The sequence below is a fragment of the Catharus ustulatus genome, chromosome 24 (genome assembly GCF_009819885.2).
Source record: "Catharus ustulatus isolate bCatUst1 chromosome 24, bCatUst1.pri.v2, whole genome shotgun sequence".
Taxonomy (NCBI): Eukaryota; Metazoa; Chordata; class Aves; order Passeriformes; family Turdidae; genus Catharus; species Catharus ustulatus.
Window position 1 is genome coordinate 154,063 of NC_046244.1, and position 22,416 is coordinate 176,478.

The 22,416-nt window shown below is 56.2% G+C and overlaps 1 protein-coding gene across 1 annotated transcript; it reads left to right on the forward strand.

The window, feature by feature from the left end:
- The first annotated feature begins 8,925 nt into the window (after positions 1-8,925).
- PHC2 (polyhomeotic homolog 2) lies at positions 8,926-21,355 on the forward strand. The gene is made up of 15 exons (XM_042779947.1): positions 8,926-8,990; positions 11,873-12,058; positions 12,139-12,297; positions 12,369-12,446; positions 12,531-12,692; positions 13,245-13,337; positions 13,406-13,619; positions 14,077-14,414; positions 15,524-15,683; positions 17,080-17,273; positions 18,661-18,790; positions 18,907-19,021; positions 19,538-19,679; positions 20,074-20,323; positions 20,799-21,355. Exons 2-15 carry the CDS (start codon positions 11,915-11,917, stop codon positions 20,951-20,953), a joined length of 2,334 nt encoding a protein of 777 aa, XP_042635881.1. The 5' UTR covers positions 8,926-8,990; positions 11,873-11,914; the 3' UTR covers positions 20,954-21,355.
- Positions 21,356-22,416: the final 1,061 nt, after the last annotated feature.

Below are 22,416 nucleotides of genomic sequence, written 5' to 3' on the forward strand. Positions count from 1 at the left end.
CACCTTCTCAACATTCCCACCCTCTCTGCAGTGCTGCACCCTCTCCCCAGCACCATCACCCACTCTTCAGCATTCCCATCCTTTCCCCTGCATTCCCACCCTCTCCCTGGTTCCCTGTGTCTTCCCAGGCTCAGACTCCACTGGGGAAGGTTTATTTGCACTTAGGAAATCCAAAGGACTGGACTGACTGCACAGGTTCACAGGGTGAGAGAGCCCAGCTCAACCCCGAGCTTGGATTTCACTGGGTGTCTGGGTCCAAGCAAAAATCCCTCAAGAGCAAATCCCTCAAATGCAAATCCCTGGTGTCTGTGAACTCCGGGGCCTCTCTGAGGCCTCGATGGGGCCTCAAGAGGTGTTCTGCAGTGCAGCATCCAGGGAGCAACAGGACCTGCAAGGATATTAAATACATCAATATTTAATGCCCCAGCCCTAAATACCTCGGAGGTAAACATCCTCATGTTTAATGCCCCAGCCCTAAATACCACAATGTTAAATGCCTCAACACCAAAAAACCCCCAAGCTAAACACCCTAACGCTTAATGGCCCAGCCCAAAATACCCAGTGCAATGGCTCAGTTTTTAATACCCTAACACTATGTATCCCAAAGCTAAACATCCTCATGTTTAATACCCCAGAGCTAAATTTCCCAATGTTCAACGCCCCAGTGCCAAATGCCCCAGTCTTAAATATCCCAGAGCTAAACATCCTGGTATTTAATGTCCCAACAATAAATACCCCAGAGCTAAACACCCCCATCTTTAATGCCCCAGCCATAAATACTCTAAGCTAAACATACTGATATTTTATGTCCCAGAGTTAAACACTAAAGGTTTCATATCCCAGAGCTAGGTTCCCCAGTGTGTAATGCTCCACAGTGCGGAATGCTCCAATCCTAAATAACCCAGATCTAAACATCCTGGTGTTTAATGCCCCAGTACCAAGTGCCCCAGAGTTAAATTCATTAATGTTTTAAGCATTGATCTAAATGCCCCAGTACTCAATGCCCCAAAAACAAATGCCCCAAAGTTATTTGCTCCAATGTTTAGCACCTCAGTGCTCAATGCTCTGATGTTAAATACCCCAGAACTAAATTCCCTTTTATGCATCTATCTAAATGCCTAAATGAGCGGTGAATGAGCTGGTGTTAATTACACAAATTCTTAATGGCTCAGTACTAAACGCTCCAATATTTCATGCACTGATGTTTAATGTCCCAGAGCTAAGTGTTTAATGTCCCAGAGTCAAATGTCCCAGTGCAATGTTCGCCAGTATTTTAAACATTGAGGCTAAATACCCCAGGATTAAACACACCAGTGCTAATGACTGATGTTTTTATGCTGCAACACCAAATGCCTGGAGCTGAATTCCCCCATTTTAATGCCCCAGAGCTCAATGCCCTATTGCTAATGCCCCAACCCTAAAAGCCCCAGGACTGAACGCTCCAATGCTTAATATTCCACCGCTAAAAGCCCCAACACCAAGCGGTCTGGAGCTAAATTGATGATTTATGTGTTGATCAAAATGCCCCAGCGCTCAATATCCCAACTCTAAATGCCCCAGAGCTGATTGCCCTGATGTTTAAAGTCCCAGTGTCGAATGCACCAACACTAAAAGTCTCTTCCCTAAATGCCCCAATGTTTTATGGACTGATGCTGAACATCCCAGCCCTAAACACCTCAGAGCTAAACACACCAATGTTTAATGCCCCAAACCTAAATACCCAGAGCTATACATCCTGATATTTGATGTCTCAACCCTATATACCCCTGTTGGGGGTTGGGGGGTTTTTACTCTTTCCCTCAGCGGAGAATTTTTCCCATTATCGTGCTAAGGAAGCCAGCCGGGGCAGCTCCCTTAGCTTGTAATTGCTCAAGACAAAAGGGATGGTCGTGGGTTGCTTTGGCTTTCCAAGGGGACACTCTCTCGCCGGCTCGAACGCGGAGCAGAGAGTTTTTTTCTCTGCGGTCAGATCTGCCCTGCAGCCCGGCCCTGCTACAGCCTCCTGCTTCTGAGAACAGTGCTGAGAACCGGGACTCAAACGGCGAGCAGAGCCTTCCTCCACCCTTCTCCCACCTGGGACAGCCCTGCCCCTCCACCGCCGCCTCCCTGCTCCTGCAGCGGCCGCGGTTGCGAGGGACCCGCCCCTCTCCACCGGGACCGTGCGGAGAAGAGCGTCCGGGACTGGAAAAGGGACTGAGACTGAGTTTTGTTCTGTTTTGTCGCTGATTTTTTCATAGCTGCTGTTGTTCTTGTTTGTCTTGTAGATATATCAGTAAAGAACTGTTATTACTAAACCCACACCTTTGCCTGAGAGCCCCTTAATTTCTAAATTATAGTAAACTGGGAGGGAGGGGATTTTCACTCTTCACTTTAGGAAAAGCTCCTGCCTATTTTCTGGCACTACCTGTCCTCTAAACCAGGACAATCCCAGAGCTAAATACCCCAGTTGCCCAGTGTTCCCCGGTGCTCTCTGCACAGATGCTGAATGTCCAGTGTAACGCATCCCAGAGCTGAATATCCCGCTGGGAAACACACCAACTCTGAACTCTTTCGGTAAACGCCGTGCCCTAAATGCTCCAGGCACTAAATCTCCCAGACACTAAACTCCCAGAGCTCAGTGCCAGCGGTGTTTAATGCCCCAGGGCTCAGTGCCCTGCTGGTAAATACCCCGATCCTTAGTGCCCTTCTCCTAAATGTCCCGTTGGCAAATTTCCAGGCACTAAATTCCCCAAACACTAAATACCCCCAGAGCTCCATGTCCTGATGTTTAATGCTAGTCCTAAATATCCCAGAGCCAAATGCCCCGATGCCAAATTCCCAAGGAACTAAATTCCCTGGGTGCTTAATGTCCCAATAGTAAATACTCTGGAGTTCAATGCCCCAGAGCTCAATGTCCCGATGCCAAATTCCCCAGGCACTGAATTCCTCAGGCAACACATTCTCCAGGCACTAAATTCCCCGGAGCTAAATGCCCTGGTGTTTAATGCACCAACACTAAATACCCTGGAGTCAAAAGCCTCGGTGCCAAATTCCCCAGGTACTAAATTCCCTGAATGCTAAATGCCCCAACATTACATTCCAAGAAGCTAAGCATCCCGATGTTTAATGCCCCAGATCTAAATACCCCAACGCTAAATTCCTCAGGGACTAAATATTCCAGGAACTAAATTCCCCAGACACTAAATTCCCCGGAGCTCAATGCCCCAATAGCTTTCGGCTCATCCCGTTTTAAAAAAATTCCCACCACCACCAAAAGCAGCAGATCCATTTCAGGATACCACCCCCCACCCATCCCAAAGTTTAATCAATTTTCAAAATGGAAGTTTTTTAATAAACCCAGCGATGGTGCAGGTTGAAAACTCTACACGCTAGTGGATTCCCAGAGCTGATTTGGCACCCAGGGGGGTTCCAGCTGGAAAACGGGCTGAATTCCTGTATGGATGCCGTAGGATAATCACGAGCTTGTCCTTTTTAATGCTGGTCAATTAAGGATTTTAACTGCAGGGAAGTGAATGGATCTACCAAAACAGCCAGTGCTGGTGGGGTTGGGGTGGTTTGGGATGGACGGACAGATGGTGGGGCCGGAGCTGACACCAAGTGGATGGAAACTGTAATTCCTGCTCTGGGAGCAGAAAACAGAAGATGTAGGGGGGAAACGAGGAGTAATCGCAAAAAAACCCAAACCAAACCAAACCAAAACAAAACAAACAAGCAAACAAAAACAAACAAAAAACCAAAACAAAAAAAACCCCAACCCAACCAAATCCGAAACACTCTAAGACCAGAAAAAAATTGTGTAAAAAAAGAGGCCAATTTGGAGCATCCAGTAAAACGGGGGGAGGCCATCGGGATGGGATGGGATGGGATGGGATGGGATGGGATGGGATGGGATGGGATGGGATGGGATGGGATGGGATGGGATGAACAGACCATGTCAGCATGAGATTTCCTTTGGAAAAGTACCCAAATCCATGGCAAATAAATGGAATAAAGCCCCAAAGGTAGCTCGGAATATTTATGTAACCTTGGTCATGTCTTTTCTGATTGTTCCTGGCTTGGAATGGGGGTGTTGGGTGGTGCTGGGGATGGGGAGGGGGCTCTGGGGGCACGTTTGGGTCACAGCAGTGACCTCTGCATCCTGCGATGTGTGTGCAAGGGATGGAGGGGATAGATGGGGATCCCTTGGTGTCCTGGAGGGACACTGAAACCCCGGACTCTGTTAGGGAAAGGACACGGTGACACTGGGGAGAAGCACTGTGGATCAGTCCAGTGCGACCTCCAGCACACTGAGGATCTGGAGCCTAGATCTCAGAAAAAGTCGGGATTTCACCCCCCAGAAAGACCTTTGTACCTCAAAAAAAAGCCTCTTTTTCTCAGAAAGAGCTTTTTTCCCCTCAAAAAAGCCTTTTCTTTCCTCCAAGGGCAGCCATTTTTCCTCTAGAAATAAAAAAAGAACCCTTTCCCCCCAGAAAAGCACCTCTTTTTCCTCAAAGCACCAGTTTTTTTCCAAAAAGTCCTGTTCCTGTAAAGAACACTTTTTTCCCACTAAAGCTTTTTACCCCGAAAAAATACTTCTTATCCTCCTCCAAAACTCTTTTTTAAAAAAGGCACTTTCCCCACCAGTTTTCCCCATTAAGGCCTTTTTTGTCTGTATTTTTCTCACCAAAATCCACATTTTTGTCTCCAAAAAGACCATCTTTTCCCCAATAAGTAGTTTTTTAAAAATCCAAAGAACAAAAAACAACTACTTTTTCCAAAAAATGTTTTTCCCCAAATGACCACTTCTTTTACTCAAGAAAAAGTATTTTTCTCCCAAGAAAAGAATCTTTTCCGAAAAACCCTCCTTATTTCCCAAAAAATCCCTTTTATTTCCAAAACCATTTTTTTCCTGTAGAATGTAATGAATTTCTTTGTAGAGCTCTAAAATTCATTTTCTATTTGTTCTTTTTCCTGTAAAAAGTCAACTAGTTTGTTTTTTTTAAAAAGCACTTTTTTTTCCCAGAAAGCCTGGTTTTTTTCCAAGAAAAAAAGTCCCTTTTCCCCCAAAGCTTTTTCTTAAGAAAGCCCACCTAAAAAAAAAAAAAGTAGCCTTTTTATTTCTCCCAAAAAAGTGTCAATAAAAAACAAAAACAAACCAAAAAACCACAACCAAACACACAAAAAAAGCCTTATTTAAAAAGAAAAAAAAGTACGTTCTCTTTTTCCTAACCACCTTTTTCCCCTCAAAGGCTTTTTTTTTTAGAGGGATCTTACTCCAAGGGAAGATCCATTTTTTTCCTTCATAACCCCTTCTCCCAAGAAAAACAAAACAAAACAAACAAACAAAAAAAAACCCACAAGCGTTTTTTTTTCCTTAAAAATCCTTTTGCAAATTTAAAAAAAAAAAAAAAAAAAAAAAAACAGAAAAAACCCCAGCAACTGTCTTTTTACAGAAAATCATATTTTTTCCTAAAAAAAAAATTAAAATTAAAACTTTAAAAATTCTCATTTTTTGAAGAAAGTCTTTTCCCCTAAAACCCTTGGGATCGATGCGGTGCGGTGCCGGGCAGGCCGGATATGATCCGGCTCCGGCCGCGGCTCCGCTCACATCAGAAAATATCCGGCCCCATTGTTCGGGGGAGCCGTGTCGTGTCCGTGCTTTGTTCCCTCGGGACCCCTTTGGATCCACATAAATATTTGGAGAGTCCAACGCGCGGGAGGGAGAACGAGGAATTTTTTTTCTCTCCCTCCCCCCTCACCCTTTATTTTTTTTTGGGGGGCCATTTTTTGTACCTTCGGACGGAAATTTCCGGCTGGAAACCCAACCCTGCGCCTGGTGGGAGGCTGAATGGTCGCCCCGCTGGGTGTGAACAATATGGATTTGGGATGAAAAGCTTTTCCTGCCCGGTTCCCCGGAGCGATGCGGAATTGCATCGTGGCGCGGTGCCCGCGGGATGCACGCTGGGCAGCGGCGCTCCCGGCGCTCGCTCCCTCTGCGATTTCGGGGGCTCCAGGCGGAGAGCCGTGTCCGGGATGCGAGGGGGATGCGGGCTAGGGGGTCCATCCCATCCCAAATATTAGGGATTCAGGAATGAGGGGCGGGACATGGAATGGGGGAGCCATCCACAAACGACAGGGATCCAGGGCTGAGGGATGGGATGTGAAATGGAGATCCATCCCATCCCAAATGAAGCCTCAGCTTCGAGATGAGGGATGCCAGTATTCCGTGGCCTCCGCGGTGGTTTCTAACCTCTGTCTCAAGGGTGACGTTGTCACCACACGTGGCTTTTTTGGGTTGGAAGTGGCAGGATTTGGGCCATGCGCTGGTCTGAGGTGGTTGTGGGGAGAGTTGGTAGGATGGGAATCTGGGATTCTACGAGGTCCTGGGGCAGGAAACAGAAAAAGAAAAAAAAAGGGGGGGGGGCAGGGCGCAAAAAGGGAAAGGGGGGAACGGGAAAAAGAAGGAAAAGAGTGGGGGGGATGAGAGAAAAGTGAGGAATAAAAGGACGGGGGAAAGGGGAGAAAAGAGTTGAGGGAGAGAGGAAAAGAGGGGGGAAAACGGGAAAAGAAGCAAAAAAGGGGGAAATGGGGAAAGCAGGGGACAAGCGGGGATGACGAGAACACTGTGAATAAAACGTGGGGAAGGGGGAATAAAGGGAGGAAAATGGGAAGAAAGGGGGGGAAACGGGGAAAAGTGGGGGGAAATGAAAAAAATGGGAAAGGGAATAAAGGGGAGAAGAGGGGTAAAGCGGGAAAAGAGGAAAAATAAGAAAAGAGGGAAAAAAGGGTGGAAGGGGGGAAAAAACAGGGGGAACAGACGAAAAACAAGGGAAGCGGAAAAGGGGGATGATAGGAAGGAAAATCTGGAGAAAACAGGAAAAACGGGGGAAAGGGAAAAAAAACAGGCGAAGCGGGAGGCAAAAGGGAGAAACGGGGACACAGAGAAAAAGCAGGGTGAAATAAAGGGAGAAAAGGGGAAATGGGGAAAAGGAGGGCAAGCCGCAGGGCAACCGGCGGGAGAGCAGGGAGAGCCGGGCTGCAGAGGGAACGCGGCACCGGCGGGAGAGCCGGGTTGCAGAGGGAACGCGGCACCGGCGGGACCCGCGCGGGGCGGCCGCGCCCCCTGGCGGCAGCGGCCGTGCAGTGTCCGAGGGGGTCCCAGAGCCTCCGGCGACACCCCACAGCCACCACTGTGTCCCCATAGCTTCCAAGTGTCCACACAGGCCCCCAATATTCCCACAGCCCCCAGTGCCCCCCATAGGCTCCCAGTGGTCCCATAACTCCACCCGATGTCCCCACAGATCCCTCCAATACCTCCATATCCCCACAGCACTCCCATATCCCCCAGTATACCAATAGCCCACCCTGTGCTCTCATAGACCCTCAGTGCCCTCAGAGCCCCCCAGTGCTCCCATGGCCTACCAGTACACCCATAGTCCCCCACTGTCCCCCTGATCTCTCCCAGTGTTCCCAACTGGCTTCCCCAGGGTCCCACACACAGCCATTACAGTCAGTGCTCCCTATGGCCCCCCAGTTCCTCTCCTTGGCAGTAACAGCGCCCCAATCTTCCCCAGTGCTCCCTCACATCCCTAACAGCCTCCACAGTGCCCCCACAGCCACCTAAGAGGCCTTAGAGTCCCACCTCGACTGCTCAGTGTCCCGCCCATACCCCTCCCTAGGATTCCATACGGCCTTCCCAGTGTCCCCAGTGCAGGGAGCAGATCCTGTCCCTGCACAGCCGGGTGGGACGAGGACACCCCAAGTCTCCTCAGGGAGATCGGACCCCCGGGTCAGAAGGGCTTTGGTGGCCACGGGTGAGCCACAAGCCCCGAGAACACCGGGACCGGTGACACCCTTCCCCCGCCAACGCATCCCGGCGGTCCCGACCATGAGCATGCCGGGAGGGACACAGGAAACACCGGGGACTGGTGCCATCACTCCTGTACCACAGCATCCGGCCGGCACTGGCGCTGAACACCCTCGCGATGACCTCGGGTGACCACAGGAAACACCGAGGATCGGTGCCACTCCGTCCCCGCTGCAGCAGTACCGGTCTTGGGCCAGCCCCGACGTGACTTCGAGCGACACCCCAAGCAGGACTGGGGACCCAGGTCACCATTCCCGGCCGCGGCATTCCGCCCACACCGGCCCCCAGCATTGCCGGGGTGACTCCTGGAAACACCGAGGACCAGTGCCACCATCCCCACGCTGTAGCATCCCGCCAGTACCGACCCCCTAGCATCCCCGGGGTGACTCGGCATGGCACCACCACGCCTGTATCGCTGCCTCCCCCCGGTATCGACGCTCAGTATCCCAGGTTGATCCCGGGTGACCCTCGGCGGCGGCAGGGACCGGTGCCACCATTGCCAGGCTGCAGCATCCCCCGCTCTGGGAATCCCCGGGGTGACTCCGAGCGACCCCATGCAGCAGCGGCGACCGGTGCCACCAACGTCACACTGCGCTTCCTTGCCCGAACCGATCCTCAGCATCCTCGGGGTGACCCCGGGTGACCCCTGGTAACGTCAGGGATCGGTGCCACCACTTCCAAGCCGCAGCATCCCGCCGGGCCTGACTCTGTGATGACTCCTGGAATCACTGGAGACCGGATCTCCGCCGCCCCCAGCTTCCCCCCAACGCCGGCCCCGGCCACCTCCCCATGGCGCATCCGCGCCCCCTCCTCCTCTCTCCGTTGCTACGGCGACGCCGCTCACCGCCCCCCCCGCCGGGGTTGCCATAGCGAGCGTGAGCGGCGGGCGCGCGGCGCAGAGGGCGGGGCACGCGGGGCGGCGATTGGCTAGGTAGTCCCACGTGACGCGTGCAGGAATGCAAATGAGCGATGGCCTCGCGCCGCCGCCGCGCCGCCGCCTGAGGGAGGGAGGAGGGAGCGGGCCCGGCCCGGCCCCGCCGGGACCCCTGCACCTCCCGCGCCCCCCGCTCCGGGACCCCCCGGCGCCCCCAGGGCCATGGCACAGCCCGCCCGCCGCCGCCGCCTCGCCCGGCCCGGCCCGCAGGTACCACGCGTGCCGCCGCTACCGGGCCCCGGCGGCTTTGTCTGGGCCGGGGGGGGGGGGGTGGGGGGGTGGGCTGAGGGGAGGTGGGGGCTGCGCATGCGCACCCGCCGTGCCTCAGTTTCCCCACCCGGGGCCGTGGCCCCTGTGTCTCCCCCCGTTCCCTTTTTCCTGCGCCCCCTCCTCTGGTTCTGGACTACATTATTATTATTATTATTATTATTATTATTATTATTACCCACCGCCCACCATCATATTCCAGTGCCCCCATGTTATCTCTGACCCGCTATACTATATCTGACCGCCTTGTCTTCTATCCCACCCTTTGCCATCATATCCCACTCCCCATCTTCCACCCCTTTTCCTGATTTTGCACCATTATTATTTCCACCCCTCACCACCATGTTCCAGTCCCTATTTTATCTGACTACCCCTTTATTACATCTCACCCTCTATTTTCTTTTCTTTTCTATCCCACCCACCCACTTATCATTTCCTATATCATATCCTGCTTCTCCCTATCCTGCAACTCTATTATTATTGCTCACCTCAATCATATTCCAGTGCATGCTGTTACCTCTGACACCCTATATTGTATCTGACCCCCCAGTGTTATAGCTGACCTCCCTCACTTCTATCCACTCCCTTCATTAGTGTTATCCCCTCCTCTGCTTTTGCTCCCTTTTATTATTATTCCCACCCCATCATCATCTTCCAATCCCTACTCTTTTATCTGACCCCTATCTCTTCTATCCCACCTTCCCACCATATCCCACCCTTCACCAGCATCTTGCATCCCCCCTTATTCTGAACTCCCATGTTATTCCCCCCATATTGCTTCATACTGCTGTTTACTCTCCCATCTTCCTCCTCTATATCCCATATTGTCCCCACAACCTGTTTGCATCCCATTCCTCCAAGATTTCCCTACCCCCTCATCATTCTGCTACCCCCGTTTTGGGCTCAGCTCAGGGAATTCCAGCTCCCCAGCTCTTCCTGTCCTGACTGTGGGACCCCCCCATGTTCTCCCACCCCAATGGGTTCCAGAAGTACTCAAAATCTTCCCTTTTTATTATTTTGGGTGAGTGTAATGGTTGGTGGGGGGCTTGGAGCAGGTTTCTTCACCTCTGGGTCAAAAGTGTCCTCATCTGACACCCCAAATTCTCTGATGGTGTTTGGTGTGGATGAGGACAAGGGGCTTGCACCCACAATGGGTGGGAGCTGCTAGGGGCTTCCTGGGCTGTGCCCATCCCTGAGGCATTGACTCCAGATGGACTTGGTGTGATCCCTTTGTGCCAGTCACTGCAATGATCCCATGTCAACTTGATGCCACCAGAGGGGAAAAAACAGGTCCATGGCTGTAGGGTGGGAAAGGTGCTGCCTAAAACCTCTCTACCTGTTGGTGGACATGTGCCATGGATGCAGACAGGAGGGTGGGGAGTGTCACAGGCCACATGTACTGCCACCCCCATGAACAAATGAATGTCACCCTTTGCTTTGCGACAGTGGTATCTCAGGAGACAAAGCCTCATGGGCTACACGAGGCCTGGACATCACTGCTGCCACATCCCTTATGTGCCGGGCTGGGGTGGCATGGTGGGGCTGTGCTGTGGCATGGCCACCAAGTCCAGCCTCAGTGGCTGCTGTCCATTGTCTGCAGTGTTCCACACTGTTGTCCTGCTATGGTGGCACTGCAGGGGCTCAGGTGACACAGGTGGAGCACAGGGGCGGTGGGTGGCTATTGGTGACCACAGAGCCTCATGGCCACTGCAGTGGCTCTGGTGACAGAGGTGCTGCCCACAAACCCCCCTCTCTGGCCCCCACAGCACTGTCCACATCCTCCTCCTGTCTTTCTGTCATGCTGTCAACCCATCCCGCCATCCGTTCATCCCTCTTCTTCCTTCCGTCTGCCTTTCCCCTCACCCATTTCCTCTGTTCATTTTTCCTTGCATCCCTGCCCTCTTCTATGTCCATCCAGCCTTTCTTCCATCCCTTCCTCCCTTTTGTGTCTCTTCATCTGTCCATACTTACTTCCTCCTTCTGGTCTGTTCTTCCCTCCATCCCTTGGTCCCTCACTTTCCTGCTTTTTTTCAGCATTTCCTTCTATCCTTGGATTCTTTCCTCATTCTGTCCATCTTTCTATCCATCCCTTCCATTCTTAGAGCTGTCATTCCTTCTGTCATTTCTTCTTCTGTCCTCTTGTCCATCCTTTCTTCCATCCTTGATCCCTCCTTCTGTCTTTCCTGTCCTTCTTGTCTCTTCTTCCTTGCTTGTATCTGTCCTTACATCCATCCTTCTTTTCCTCCCTCCTCCTATCCATTTTCCTTTCTGCCCATCCATCTTTCCATTTGTCCCTCTCATTCCATCCATCCTTCTGTCCATCCCTTCTAGTGTTTGTCATTCTTTCTGTCCTTCATCCCTTTCCTGCTTCCACCTGTCCTTACGTCTGCCCTTTCCTAGTTCCATAACTCCCTTGGTTTGTCTCTTTCCTTCTTCCCCTTCCCTTACTTCCTTCTCTCTGTCCATCTGTCTCCTACTTCTCTCCTTCCCTCATTTCCTTTTGTCTGTCCACCCCTTCATCCCTCTCTTCCTCCAGTCCATCCTTCTATCCATCCCTACCTCTTCACCTCCATCTCTCTGCCTTCCAGCCTTCCCTCTGTCCATGCTTCCTCCTGTCCTGTCCTTCCCTTCTCTCTGTTCTGTCCATCCTCCCTTTCCCAATTTCCCCTGGGGTGCTGACCCCAACTTTGGTGGAGAAGGATGAACCAGGGTGTCCCATTGTTCTCCCTCTATTCCACCTTCCTCTTCTGTGATTCCAGCCCCCTGTTCCTCATCCAGACATGAGGTGCCGGGGACACCCCCTCACTCTTGTTCCTCCCCCTTAGCTCTAGTCTGACCCACTTCCTCCATCCTGCCTCGGCCCCGCCATGGAGAATGAGCAGCTCCCAGCTCTGGCTCCCGCCAGCAGCGCCGGTGGCACGGCCCCAACGCCCGCCAGCACCACAGCCACGCGCCCGCCTGGGCCCCAGATCTCCGTCTACAGCAGCATCCCTGATCGCCAGACCGTGCAGGTATGAGTCTGGGGGGCACTGGAGGGTTGGGGGCACCGGGGGTTCGTGGCGCAGCCTGGGGCCACGTTTTCCCCCCAAAGGTGATCCAGCAGGCGCTGCACCGGCAGCCCAACACGGCGGCACAGTACCTGCAGCAAATGTACGCGGCACAGCAGCAGCACCTCATGCTGCAGACGGCCGCGCTCCAGCAGCAACACCTCACCAGCGCCCAGCTCCAGAGCCTGGCTGCTGTTCAGCAGGTATGGGCATCCCATGGGCAATGAGGGTCCCTTGAGGCTGGCACACCCCTCACCTTCGGTTTTTCCTCAAGGCAAGCCTGGCGGCAAACCGGCAAAGCAGCTCCTCAGCGGGCAATGGCACCCAGCCAGCCCCAGCACAGCAGCCCACGGTGAGTCCCTTAGCCTCTCGGCACCCACCTTGCCTGTGCTCACCTGTGCCAACACCCCAACCTTCTCCTGATGCCCCATTCCAGATCAACCTGGCGACGTCACCGGCAGCGGCACAGCTGCTAAACCGGGCGCAGAGCGTGGGTCCCGGGGCGTCGGGCATCGCTCAGCAGGCTGTACTGCTGGGCAACACTGCCTCACCCGCCCTCACTGCCAGCCAGGCCCAGATGTACCTGCGGGCACAGATGGTAAGGGCAGGGTTGGGGCATGGCTTGCCTCAGCATCCTGATGGGGTGCCCAGGACCGTTAGGGTGCCCATCATCCTCTTGTGGGGTGACCAGGACCCGCAGAGTGCCCATGGCTGTGCTACGACCCTGTAGGGGTGTTCATTGCTCTGTGTGGCATGCCCAGAGCCCATGGGGCACCCTCCACCTTCCTGGGAGTCTGAGGACCCCGCAGGGTGCCCATCACCCTGCTGTGAGGTGTGTAGACTTCATGAAGTGCCTTCACTCTGCTGATGGAACCTAGTCCCCATATAGCATGCACCCCATCCCACTGGGGATACCCAGACCCCACCAGGCACCCAGAGCACCATGAGGGGTGCCCAAGCAGGTGCTCTTTGCCTTTGGGGAGTTGTTGGGACCCTGGAGGGTACTCTCCACCCCATTGGGCATGCCTGTTCCTACCCTACATAGATAGATACCCATGTGCCACCCCATAGAGAGGGACACAGAGGAGGGACACACACGGTGTGCCACCCCTGACATGGTGAGCCGTGCACCCACTCTCCCTGTCCCCAGCTCATCTTCACACCCACGGGCCCCGTCAGCGCTGTCCGGCCCGAGAGCCCTGCATCGGCCCCGCCACCTGCCCCACCACCCACCACCCCTCAGGTGAGTCTCCCCACCCCTGCCAGCCCCCAAAAATCTGCCCTGGCACCCCTGACCCACTGCCGTTGCAGGTGCAGAGCCTGGCCCTGCGCCCCGCCGGCCCCCACCTCCCTGCCCTGGCCATGAAGCCCCCTGGGGGTGCCCCTCCCCGGGCTGGCCCCCCCCGGGGGCCCCCGCCCGACCCCCCCGCCGAGCACCTCAAAAAGGCTGAGGGGCAAGAGGGCCGCACCCATGCCCTGGCCCGCGCCACCGCCCCCGCTGCCACCCACCCGCTCGTCACCCCAGGTAAGGGGCTGCTCTGGGGCAGGGGACACCCCTGGGTGCTGGGGGAGTCACACACTGTTTATTCACTCTGAAACCTAGTGATGGCTCACACTAGTGTGTCCTGTACGTTGTCACCTGCCAAAACAGGGGTCCATCCCTTCACTGGCAGGGGCCCTGCCCGGGAGGGTCTAAGCACTCATAGAGTCCCCGAGTCCTGTAGGGTGCAGGGGGCTGGGACAATTGAGGGTGTGGGACTCCATGGACTGCTGGAGCCTGGGATGCTGCACTGGCAGCTGGACAGCCTGAGTGCAGCTTCCCACATCAGCAGTGGGAGCTGTCAAAGCTGATTGTCCGAGGGCACCAGAGGGAACAGATACTGTGAGCAGCAGCCTCCTGGAGGGGGATCCTGGGGGTGGGTCCCTTGGGGCTGAGGTGCTGGTGATGAGGGGGGATCTCTTCCCCCTTGCTGTCCCCGCAGCCTATGCCCCGCTGCAGCCCCCCCAGTTCCTGCAGCAGCCGCCGAAGCCGATGCAGCCGCAGCCTCCGACGCAACAGCAACAGCAGTTTGTCATCCAGCAGCAGCAGCAGCAGCTGGGCCCCCGTGGGCAGCCCCCTTCGGGCCCCCCCACCGTCCCCCAGCTCCAGCCTCTGCCCCCTGCCAGCCCTGGCCCAGCCCCCCAGCCCAAAACAGGGGCCTCCCAGGGAGCAGGGGGCGAGGGTGGCCCCCCCAATGGGCACCCTGGCTGCCATGCTGTCCCCCGCAAGTTCCAGCATGCCTCGGCTGTCATCCTGCAGCTGCAGCCCGCCGGCCCCACGGTGAGGGGCCCCCAGACATCCCCGCAAACCTTCATGATGAGGGGCCCCCAAACATCCCCCAAAGCCTTCCTAAGCCTTCCCACCAAACTCCCCCCAAATCCTCATGATGAGTGACTGCAAACATCAAATGTCCCGCCAAAGCACCCACCAAACCCCTGTCGTGAGGGGCCTCCGACCCTCCCTGCAGATCTCCCATCAACTCTCCCCAAACTCACAGTGAGGGGCCCCCAAGCCCCTTGGTGGGGGGAGCTCAGAAGAGGGAAGGAGGAATGCGGGCACGGGAGTGGGAGTGGGAGATGTTGGGGAGTCAGATGTGTGCACATGCGTGTGGGTGTGCAAGTGCACAATCCCTGCACACATGGATGTGCATATGTGTTCCTGAAATGTGCATGGGGCCCAGTTGTCACCTCAATCTGCAGGTGTACAGGTGTGCACGCTCAGGCCACACTGCATGTGTGTACCTGCTCCGTGCGCGCTTTTGCCCACAGGTTTGCCCCATCCATGGCACTTAGGTGTCTGTGTGTACCTGGTCCTGTGACATGGGGAGCATGTGGCTGATCCGTGTCTGTGCACATATGTTTGATCCTTGTATGTCTGACCCATGCACATGTGTACGAGACCCATAGACATGTGCATTTGTGTCTGCTCCCTGCATGTGTATGTACTCACTCCACATCCATGCACATGCATGTACATGTGTCAGGGCCACGTGGATGCCTGGTCCATGCACATGAGTGCCGACATGCCTGCCTGACCTGTGTGTGTGCACATGTGCTCTATCCATGTGTGTCTGGCCTTTGCATGTGTGTGATGCTCACACCACACCCATGCATGTGTGTGTTTGAGGAGGTGTGCACAGGCTGCATGCATATCTGTGCAAATGTGCATGCCAGATTAGGTGTGTCTGGACACATGTGCCGACTGTGACACACATGTGTGCATGCACATGCCTGCTCTAGGCATATGCTTGCATGTGACCCATGCACAGGTGTGGACACTCCAACCGTGCAGGTGCATGCCCCTGTGCCACCTGCACACGCACCTGCCCTGACCCCCGCCCATGTGTGTGCACACCTGACCCTGCCCCACGCGTGTCCCTGCCACCACAGCCCTCCCTCGGGGTCCCCGAGGGCACCCGCCGGGACCCGCTGCCCGTGCCGAGGAGCGCCGAGAGCCCACCTGCCGCCCCGCCGCAGCCCCCCGCCCTCTCGCCGCCCGTCGCCCCCGCGGGCCCCGACACCCCCGAGGGCGAGCGGCCCCTCACGCACGGTAAGCCCCCGCCCCGCTCCCACAGGGACCCATTCATGGGGTGATGCATCCCCAACTCCCGCAAAGCAACAGGGGGACGTTGAGGTCGGGGCTGCGCGGGGCCGGGCTGTGCTGCGGGAAGGTCCCGCAGCCCACCCGTGTCGACGGCGTCACCCACGGTTGGCAGGCGGTTGCGGGCGCCTCGGCCTCACACCCGGAGGGCCCGCAGGGGGCGGGGGCGTGTCCACGCCCCATTCTGTAGGCGCGGCTCAGGCGCGAGGGCTGGGGAGGCGTGGCCACATGCGGAGGCTCCGCCCCAGCCACCTGAGGGGGCGCAACCGTGGGGGGGCGTGATCAAGCCCGCGCGGCCACGCCCCTCGGAAGACACTCCGCCCCTGTTAGCGGGGACGCGGGAGGCGGGATCTTGTCGGGAGGGCGTGTCCGCTCGCCGAGGCTCCGGGCGCGCGCGGAGGCAGCGCCCGCCAATGGGTGCGCGGGGGGCGTGTCCGCGCCAGGCCCCGCCACCGCCACCGCCTTTGTCCCCGCTCGGCCCTGGCCCCGCCGCCGGCGCCGCTCCTGCTGCAGCCCCGGCCCGGCCCCCCCGCCATGGCCCCCCCGACCCTCTGAGTGCCCGGTGAGTGAGCGCCGACTACGGGGGCCCGGCCTGGCCCAGGCGGCGGTGGCGGCGGCTCTGACCTCACTTCCGCATCCGCCCCCGGCCCCGGCCCGGCCCCGCGGCCCGGGCGAGGGAGGGGCGGGGGCAGCGGTAGCCGCCGCCGCCGGACAAAGGTGATGGGGCTGTAGGGGCCTGCGCGGCCTGAGGGTCCCGCCGGGCTGAGGCGGCCTCAAGAGGAGAGGAGCCGGGCGGGCTGGGGACTATCGGGCCTCATTGGGTTGTGCTGTGGCTTTGCTGGAGTGTACTCGGGTTTATTGGGATCACGGGCGTAGATCGGGCCCTGCTGCGGCTTTATTAGCATGTAGTGGGGCCGTATGGGGTAGTTCGGGCCTTTCTGAGATCGTACTGAGCTTTGCTGGGGGAGATCGGGTCTTTCCGGGATTGATCGAGCGTTGTTAGGGCCTCGCGGTGGGAGATCGGGGCTTTCCGGGGTAGCTCGAACCCTGTTGGGGCTGTTCTGGGGGAGATGCGGCCTTCCTGGTGCCTTACAGCGACGCACTGAAGCTTTGCTGATCCATCCTGGGGGCTCTGGGGAGTGTCCGGACCCCTCCGGTTATTTTGGGAGGTGCCTTTAACCCCTTTCGGAGACCCTCCAGGGCCGCTCGGGGCTCTCTGGGCGGTACGGGTGGCACTGGGAGCGGCAGCAGCTGCTCCCTGTTCCAGCTGTATGGAAATCGCGGCCCCGCGTCAGCGCGGCGTCAGCGCCCGCCCCTCACCCCGCGTGTCCCCTGCTGTCCCCAGAGCCCCCCGAGCGCCTCCATGCGCAGCCCCGCATTCCCGGGATGACCTCGGGCTCCGGCAGCGCTGCCGCCACCGTCGCCGGTGCTGCCCCCCACAATGGTGAGAACAAACCGCCCCAGGCCATCGTGAAACCCCAGATCCTCACGCACGTCATCGAGGGCTTCGTCATCCAGGAGGGCGCTGAGCCCTTCCCGGTAACGTATCCCTCTCTCCAGAGCCGGGGCTTGGGGGTGGTGAGAAGGCTGATGGATTTGGGGCGTTGGGAATGGGGTGAACAGTCAGGCTTGAACCCCCGAATCCTGCTTTGTCATCCAGGAAAGGGCTGAGCTGTTCCCGGTAATGTGTCCCGCAATCTGTAGTTTTATCCCACGATTTGGGGCTCTGGATCGTTACACATGTTATTGAGCGTTTTGTCATTTATGAAGGGGCTGAACCCTTCCTAGTAACCTATCCCTGTGTTCATACCCGTGTTCCTGAATTCGGGAGGTTGGGAATGGCACATCCAGTCATGACTACCCCCCCTTTCCCCCCACCCCCAAATCCTCCAGCCATGTGTTGAGGGCTTCGTGACTGAGAATAGAGCAAAAATGTTCCTAGAATGGTATCCCCCTATTTCTAGGGCAGAGGGGTGTTGGGAATGGGGCCTTTGTGAACCCCCCAATCTTCCCCCACATTATTGAGCTTTCCATCATTCAGGAAGGGACTGAGCTGTTCTTGGTAACATGTCCACCAATCCTCATCCCTGGATTTGTGTGTGTGGGAGGGGGGCTCCTGTATTTGGGAGAGTGGGGCACTCAGACAGTTGTGAACCCCCAAATTGTCACACACATTATTGGAGCAGTTGATTGTTCAGGAAGGGGCAGAACCATTCCTGGTAATGTATCTCCCTGTCCTTGCTTCTGGATTTGAGGGCTTGGAAATGGGGCATCCATACTGTTGTGAATCCCCAAATCTTCACATTTTTGAGTTCCTTATTGAGCAGGAAGGGGCTCTGAGCCATTTCCCTCTACCTGTCCTTGTTCCTGGATGTGGGAAGTTGGGAAGAGGGCTCCTGCATTTGGGGATTTGGGAATGGGGCACCCAGACAATCATGAGCCCCCAAATCCTCACCCATGTTATTGAGTATTTCCATCATCCAGGAAGAGACAGAACTGTTCCCGGTAACATACCTGTTGGCCTTCCTGGAGCTGAGGAATTGGGAATGGGGCATTGGGATTTGGGGGCTTGGGAGTGGGTCATTTGACAGTTACGAATCCTCAAACCCCTGCCCTTGTTATTGAGCACTTCAGCATCCAGAAAGGAGTAGAATCATTCCTGGTTACATATCCTCCTCACCTTATCCTTCCTTGCTTCTGGGTTTGAGGGGTTGGGAATGGGTCCCTCAAAGAATAGTTAGACCAAAAATTCACACCCATGTCACCATCACCCAGGAAGGTGCAGAGCTGTACTTGGTAGCCCATCCCCCTCTCCTTACCCTTTTCCCTGGATGTGGGGGGTTGGGATGGTCCCTGCCAGCCCCGTGGCCACAGGAAGGAGTTCCTGTGCTGCTGGGGCACAGGTGCAGCCAGGTGTGTTGCACAGGTGGGCCGCTCCTCGCTGCTGGTGGGGGCCCTGCACAAGCAGTATGCACAGGAGCTGCTGCCGGACAAGCTCCCGCCACAGGACAACACCACCACCACTGACTCAGACATGGAGGAGCCGTACCTGCAAGGTAGCGCCCGGGCCCCCAGCCCACCCAGCCCCCTGGGAGCCTCCCGGGATTTCCCCAGGAGTCCCCCGGCTGAGCTGGCTGGTTTCTCTCTCTGGGTGTCCCTCCACGCCCCCCAGAATCCAAAGAGGAGGGGAATCCCCCCAAGTTGAAGTGTGAGCTCTGTGGCCGCGTTGACTTCGCCTACAAGTTCAAGCGCTCCAAGCGCTTCTGCTCCATGGCCTGTGCCAAGAGGTAACCCCAAAAACCCACTCATCCCCTCCTTGGTGGGGTAGAGGTAACCCCAAAATCCACCTAGGCCCCTCCTCAGCAGGATAGAGGTAGCCCCAAAATCCACCCAAGCAGGGTAGAGGCAACCCCAAAACTCACCTGACCAAGCAGACGTAACAGCAAAACCCATCTGGACCCTCTTCAGTGGAGTAGAGGTACCCTAAATTCTACTTGACAAGAGTAGAGGTAACCCCAGAAATCCACCTGGGGTGGTGGGAGTGACCCCAAAATCCACTTGACAAGAGTGGAGGTAACCCCAGAAATCCACCTGTCAGAGTAAAGGTAACCTGAAAATCCATTCAGCGTGGGAGGGGTAACTCCAAAAAATCCACCCAGTGGTGAAAAGGCAACCCCAAAATCTACCTGTTAGGATGGGGGTAACCCCAAAATCCACCCTCCTGCTCTTTGGTGGGGTAGAGGTACCCCCAAAATTCCCCCAGTGGAGCAGAGATGCCTTCATGACCCATGGCTCTGTGGCAGGTACAATGTGGGCTGCACGAAGAGGGTGGGGTTGTTCCACCCAGATCGCAGCAAACTCCAGAAACCAGGAGGGCCCCCCCACGGGCGGCGCCGCAGCTGCAAAGGGACCCTGCCCCCCCTGAGCAAGGACAGCAAGAAACAGGTGAGGGGGGACAGAAGCTTGTCCCCTGCTAAGGCACATGGGGTGAGCACTGAGGCCAGGGTTTATCCCCAGTTGGGTGGTGGGCTTTGGGGTGGGAATTTGTTCCCGATTTTGGGAATATGGGGTGGGCACCAAGCCTTGGGTTTGTCCCTGAATTGTGGGGACACAGGGTGGGCACTGAGCACAGGATTCAGGTTTTGGCCCCAGTTGGGGGGACACAAGGTGGGTGCTGAGCCTGGAGTTTGTCCCTGAGTTTTGGGAATACAGGGTAGGCACTGACTGAGGCTGGGGTTTGTCCCTGAATTTTGGGGACAGGGGGTGGGTGCTGAGGGCAGCACTGCCTCCACATCCCCCGGGGTCTGTCCCAGTGGGGTCAGTGATGGCATCGTTGCAGCTCAACCACAGCCAGGAGGATTCCAGCCGCTGCTCTGACAACTCCAGCTACGAGGAGCCACTGTCACCCATCTCTGCCAGCTCCTCCACATCCCGGCGCCGACAGGGAGAGCGGGACCTGGAGCTGCGGGACATGGAGCTGCCAGACGTGCATGGCCGCGACCTGCCCGGCCTCGGCCACCGCTTCCTCCCCAGCGAACCCAGCAAGTGGAATGTGGAAGACGTTTATGAGTTCATCCGCTCACTGCCAGGTGAGAAATGTCCTTGGATGGACAGGGAGGGATCTACCTATGGATAACCATGGTTATCCACCAATCCCTATCCTTATCCCTATAGTTTTGGGAAGACTTGTGTCCCTCAGGACATGTTCAGGGGGGAATCTACTCAAGGATAAACCCAGCATTGTGTTTTTGGGGGGAGATTTATTCACAGAGAGCCGCCTAAATATATTTTTGAGTAGGATTTACACACAGATAATCCCATAAATATATTTTGGGGGGATGATTTACTCACAGATAACTCCATAAATATTTGGGGGGAGGAAAGTTCTACTCACAGACCCATTAATATTTTGGGGGATAGATAAATCTAAAGCATAATTGGAGAAGGGAATTTACATATAATAACTGCCTAAATACATTTTTTGGGGTATTTAAGTACAGAAAAGCCCCTAATTATATTTTTGGGGGCTCTGAGAGGGTTTGCTGATGCTGCCCCTCCCTACAGGCTGCCAGGAGATCGCAGAGGAGTTCCGGGCACAGGAGATCGATGGGCAGGCACTGCTGCTGCTCAAGGAGGATCATCTCATGAGCACCATGAACATCAAGCTGGGGCCTGCGCTCAAGATCTATGCCCGCATCAACATGCTTAAGGACTCCTGAGGGGGGGGGGGGGGCACAGGACCCCACTCCCCCCGCGGGACCCCTGACCCTCCCGGGACCCCTGCAGGACCCCTGACCTCCCACGCAGCCCTGGGGAGGGGGCAAGGGGGGCAAGACACTTGTGAGCACACCCTGTCCCCCCGGGGGGTGTAAATAGCCCGTAGCTCCAGAGCCCCCCCCACGCCCCGTTTTGGGGGAGTCACCCCCCCTTCTCCAGCAGAGAGGAGGGTTCCCCAGTGTCCCCCCATGTTCCCTCTCAAGTCAGCAGAGCCAAGCAGGACGGTTGCCTTAACGTGTGCTCCCTCCCCCATCTGGGATTGGGGCCCCAAGGGAGGTTTGGACTTCCCCCCCCCAGAGGGGGTCAGGGAGAGGTGGGGGGCGCGGAGGAGGAGTCACCCCCCATTCACACACCCCCACACACTGGGCTGTTTAGGGGGCACCTTAGCAGAGGACAGTGGTGAGGGCCCCCCCCAGGCAGGTAAGGACCCCCCCCACTCCCCCCTCAGCCAGCATGGTCTTTTTAAGAAAAGGAAAAAACATTGAAAAAAACCACATGGCCCCACCCCCCTTTTCCTGTTTTTTGTTTTTGTTTTTAATAAAAAACACACACAAAAAAAAATCTGGGACCCTCCCACTTTTCTTCACTTCCCACCCCCAAATTTCTTGTCTTGTAAACTGAGGCAGCAACTCAAGGATGTCTCCAAGTGCTACTGTGAATGGTGGGACTTCCTGTGGGCAATGGGGACAGGGTTGGTGTTACCTGTGTGACCCTGGGGACCCCTGCTGCCCCCCATGCTGGGAGGTGAGGATGATGTTCTCCTCCCAGGAGCCTGTGGTGACAGTGGGACCCTCCACAGCTCCAGGTGTCCCCCAAGTCCCAGTGCTTAGGGGGACACAGGGCACTGAAGTAGGTGAGGTGGGGGAGGGCACAGGAGGGGACATGGTGGCATGTCCCTGGAGATGGTCCTGGGGCGGGGGGTGACACATCCCTGGATCTGAGGGGCCTGGTGAGAAGTCCCTGGATGTAGCATCTGTGTTAAGGTGTCCCCAGAGCTGGTGGACATGGTGATGGTACCCACTGTGATGTGTCCCTGGTGGCTACAGTGTGGTGACCCCAATGTTGTGGCCACGATGAGGTGTCCCTGGAGGTGGTGACAGGTTGCTGGAGGGTCCCTAGGTGGCCACACTGAGGTCTCACCAGAGTTTGTGGCCGTGGTGAGGTGTCCCAGGCCACAGTGAGATGTCTCCAGCAGTAGTGGCCACAGTGGACTGTCCCCAGAGCTGGTGTCCCCAGGCAGTGGGCCACTCACACCCCACACCAGGACCAGGAGCCACCACCTTCACCCTGAGACACCAGTGACCAGTGTGTGCCAGTCACCAGGCACTGTGCCACCCCTTTCCTTGGGGAAACTCTAGGGACAATGCACCTGCTGAGGATGACCCACAGTTTCATCTTCCCCTCG

Excerpts from the sequence above, each read along its gene's own strand:
- PHC2 (XM_042779947.1), top strand. The coding sequence starts at position 11,915 with ATGGAGAATGAGCAGCTCCCAGCTCTGGCTCCCGCCAGCAGCGCCGGT. Across the intron at positions 12,447-12,530 it reads CCCCAGCACAGCAGCCCACG|ATCAACCTGGCGACGTCACC; the intron begins GTGAGTCCCTTA and ends GCCCCATTCCAG. Across the intron at positions 15,684-17,079 it reads CGAGCGGCCCCTCACGCACG|AGCCCCCCGAGCGCCTCCAT; the intron begins GTAAGCCCCCGC and ends TGCTGTCCCCAG.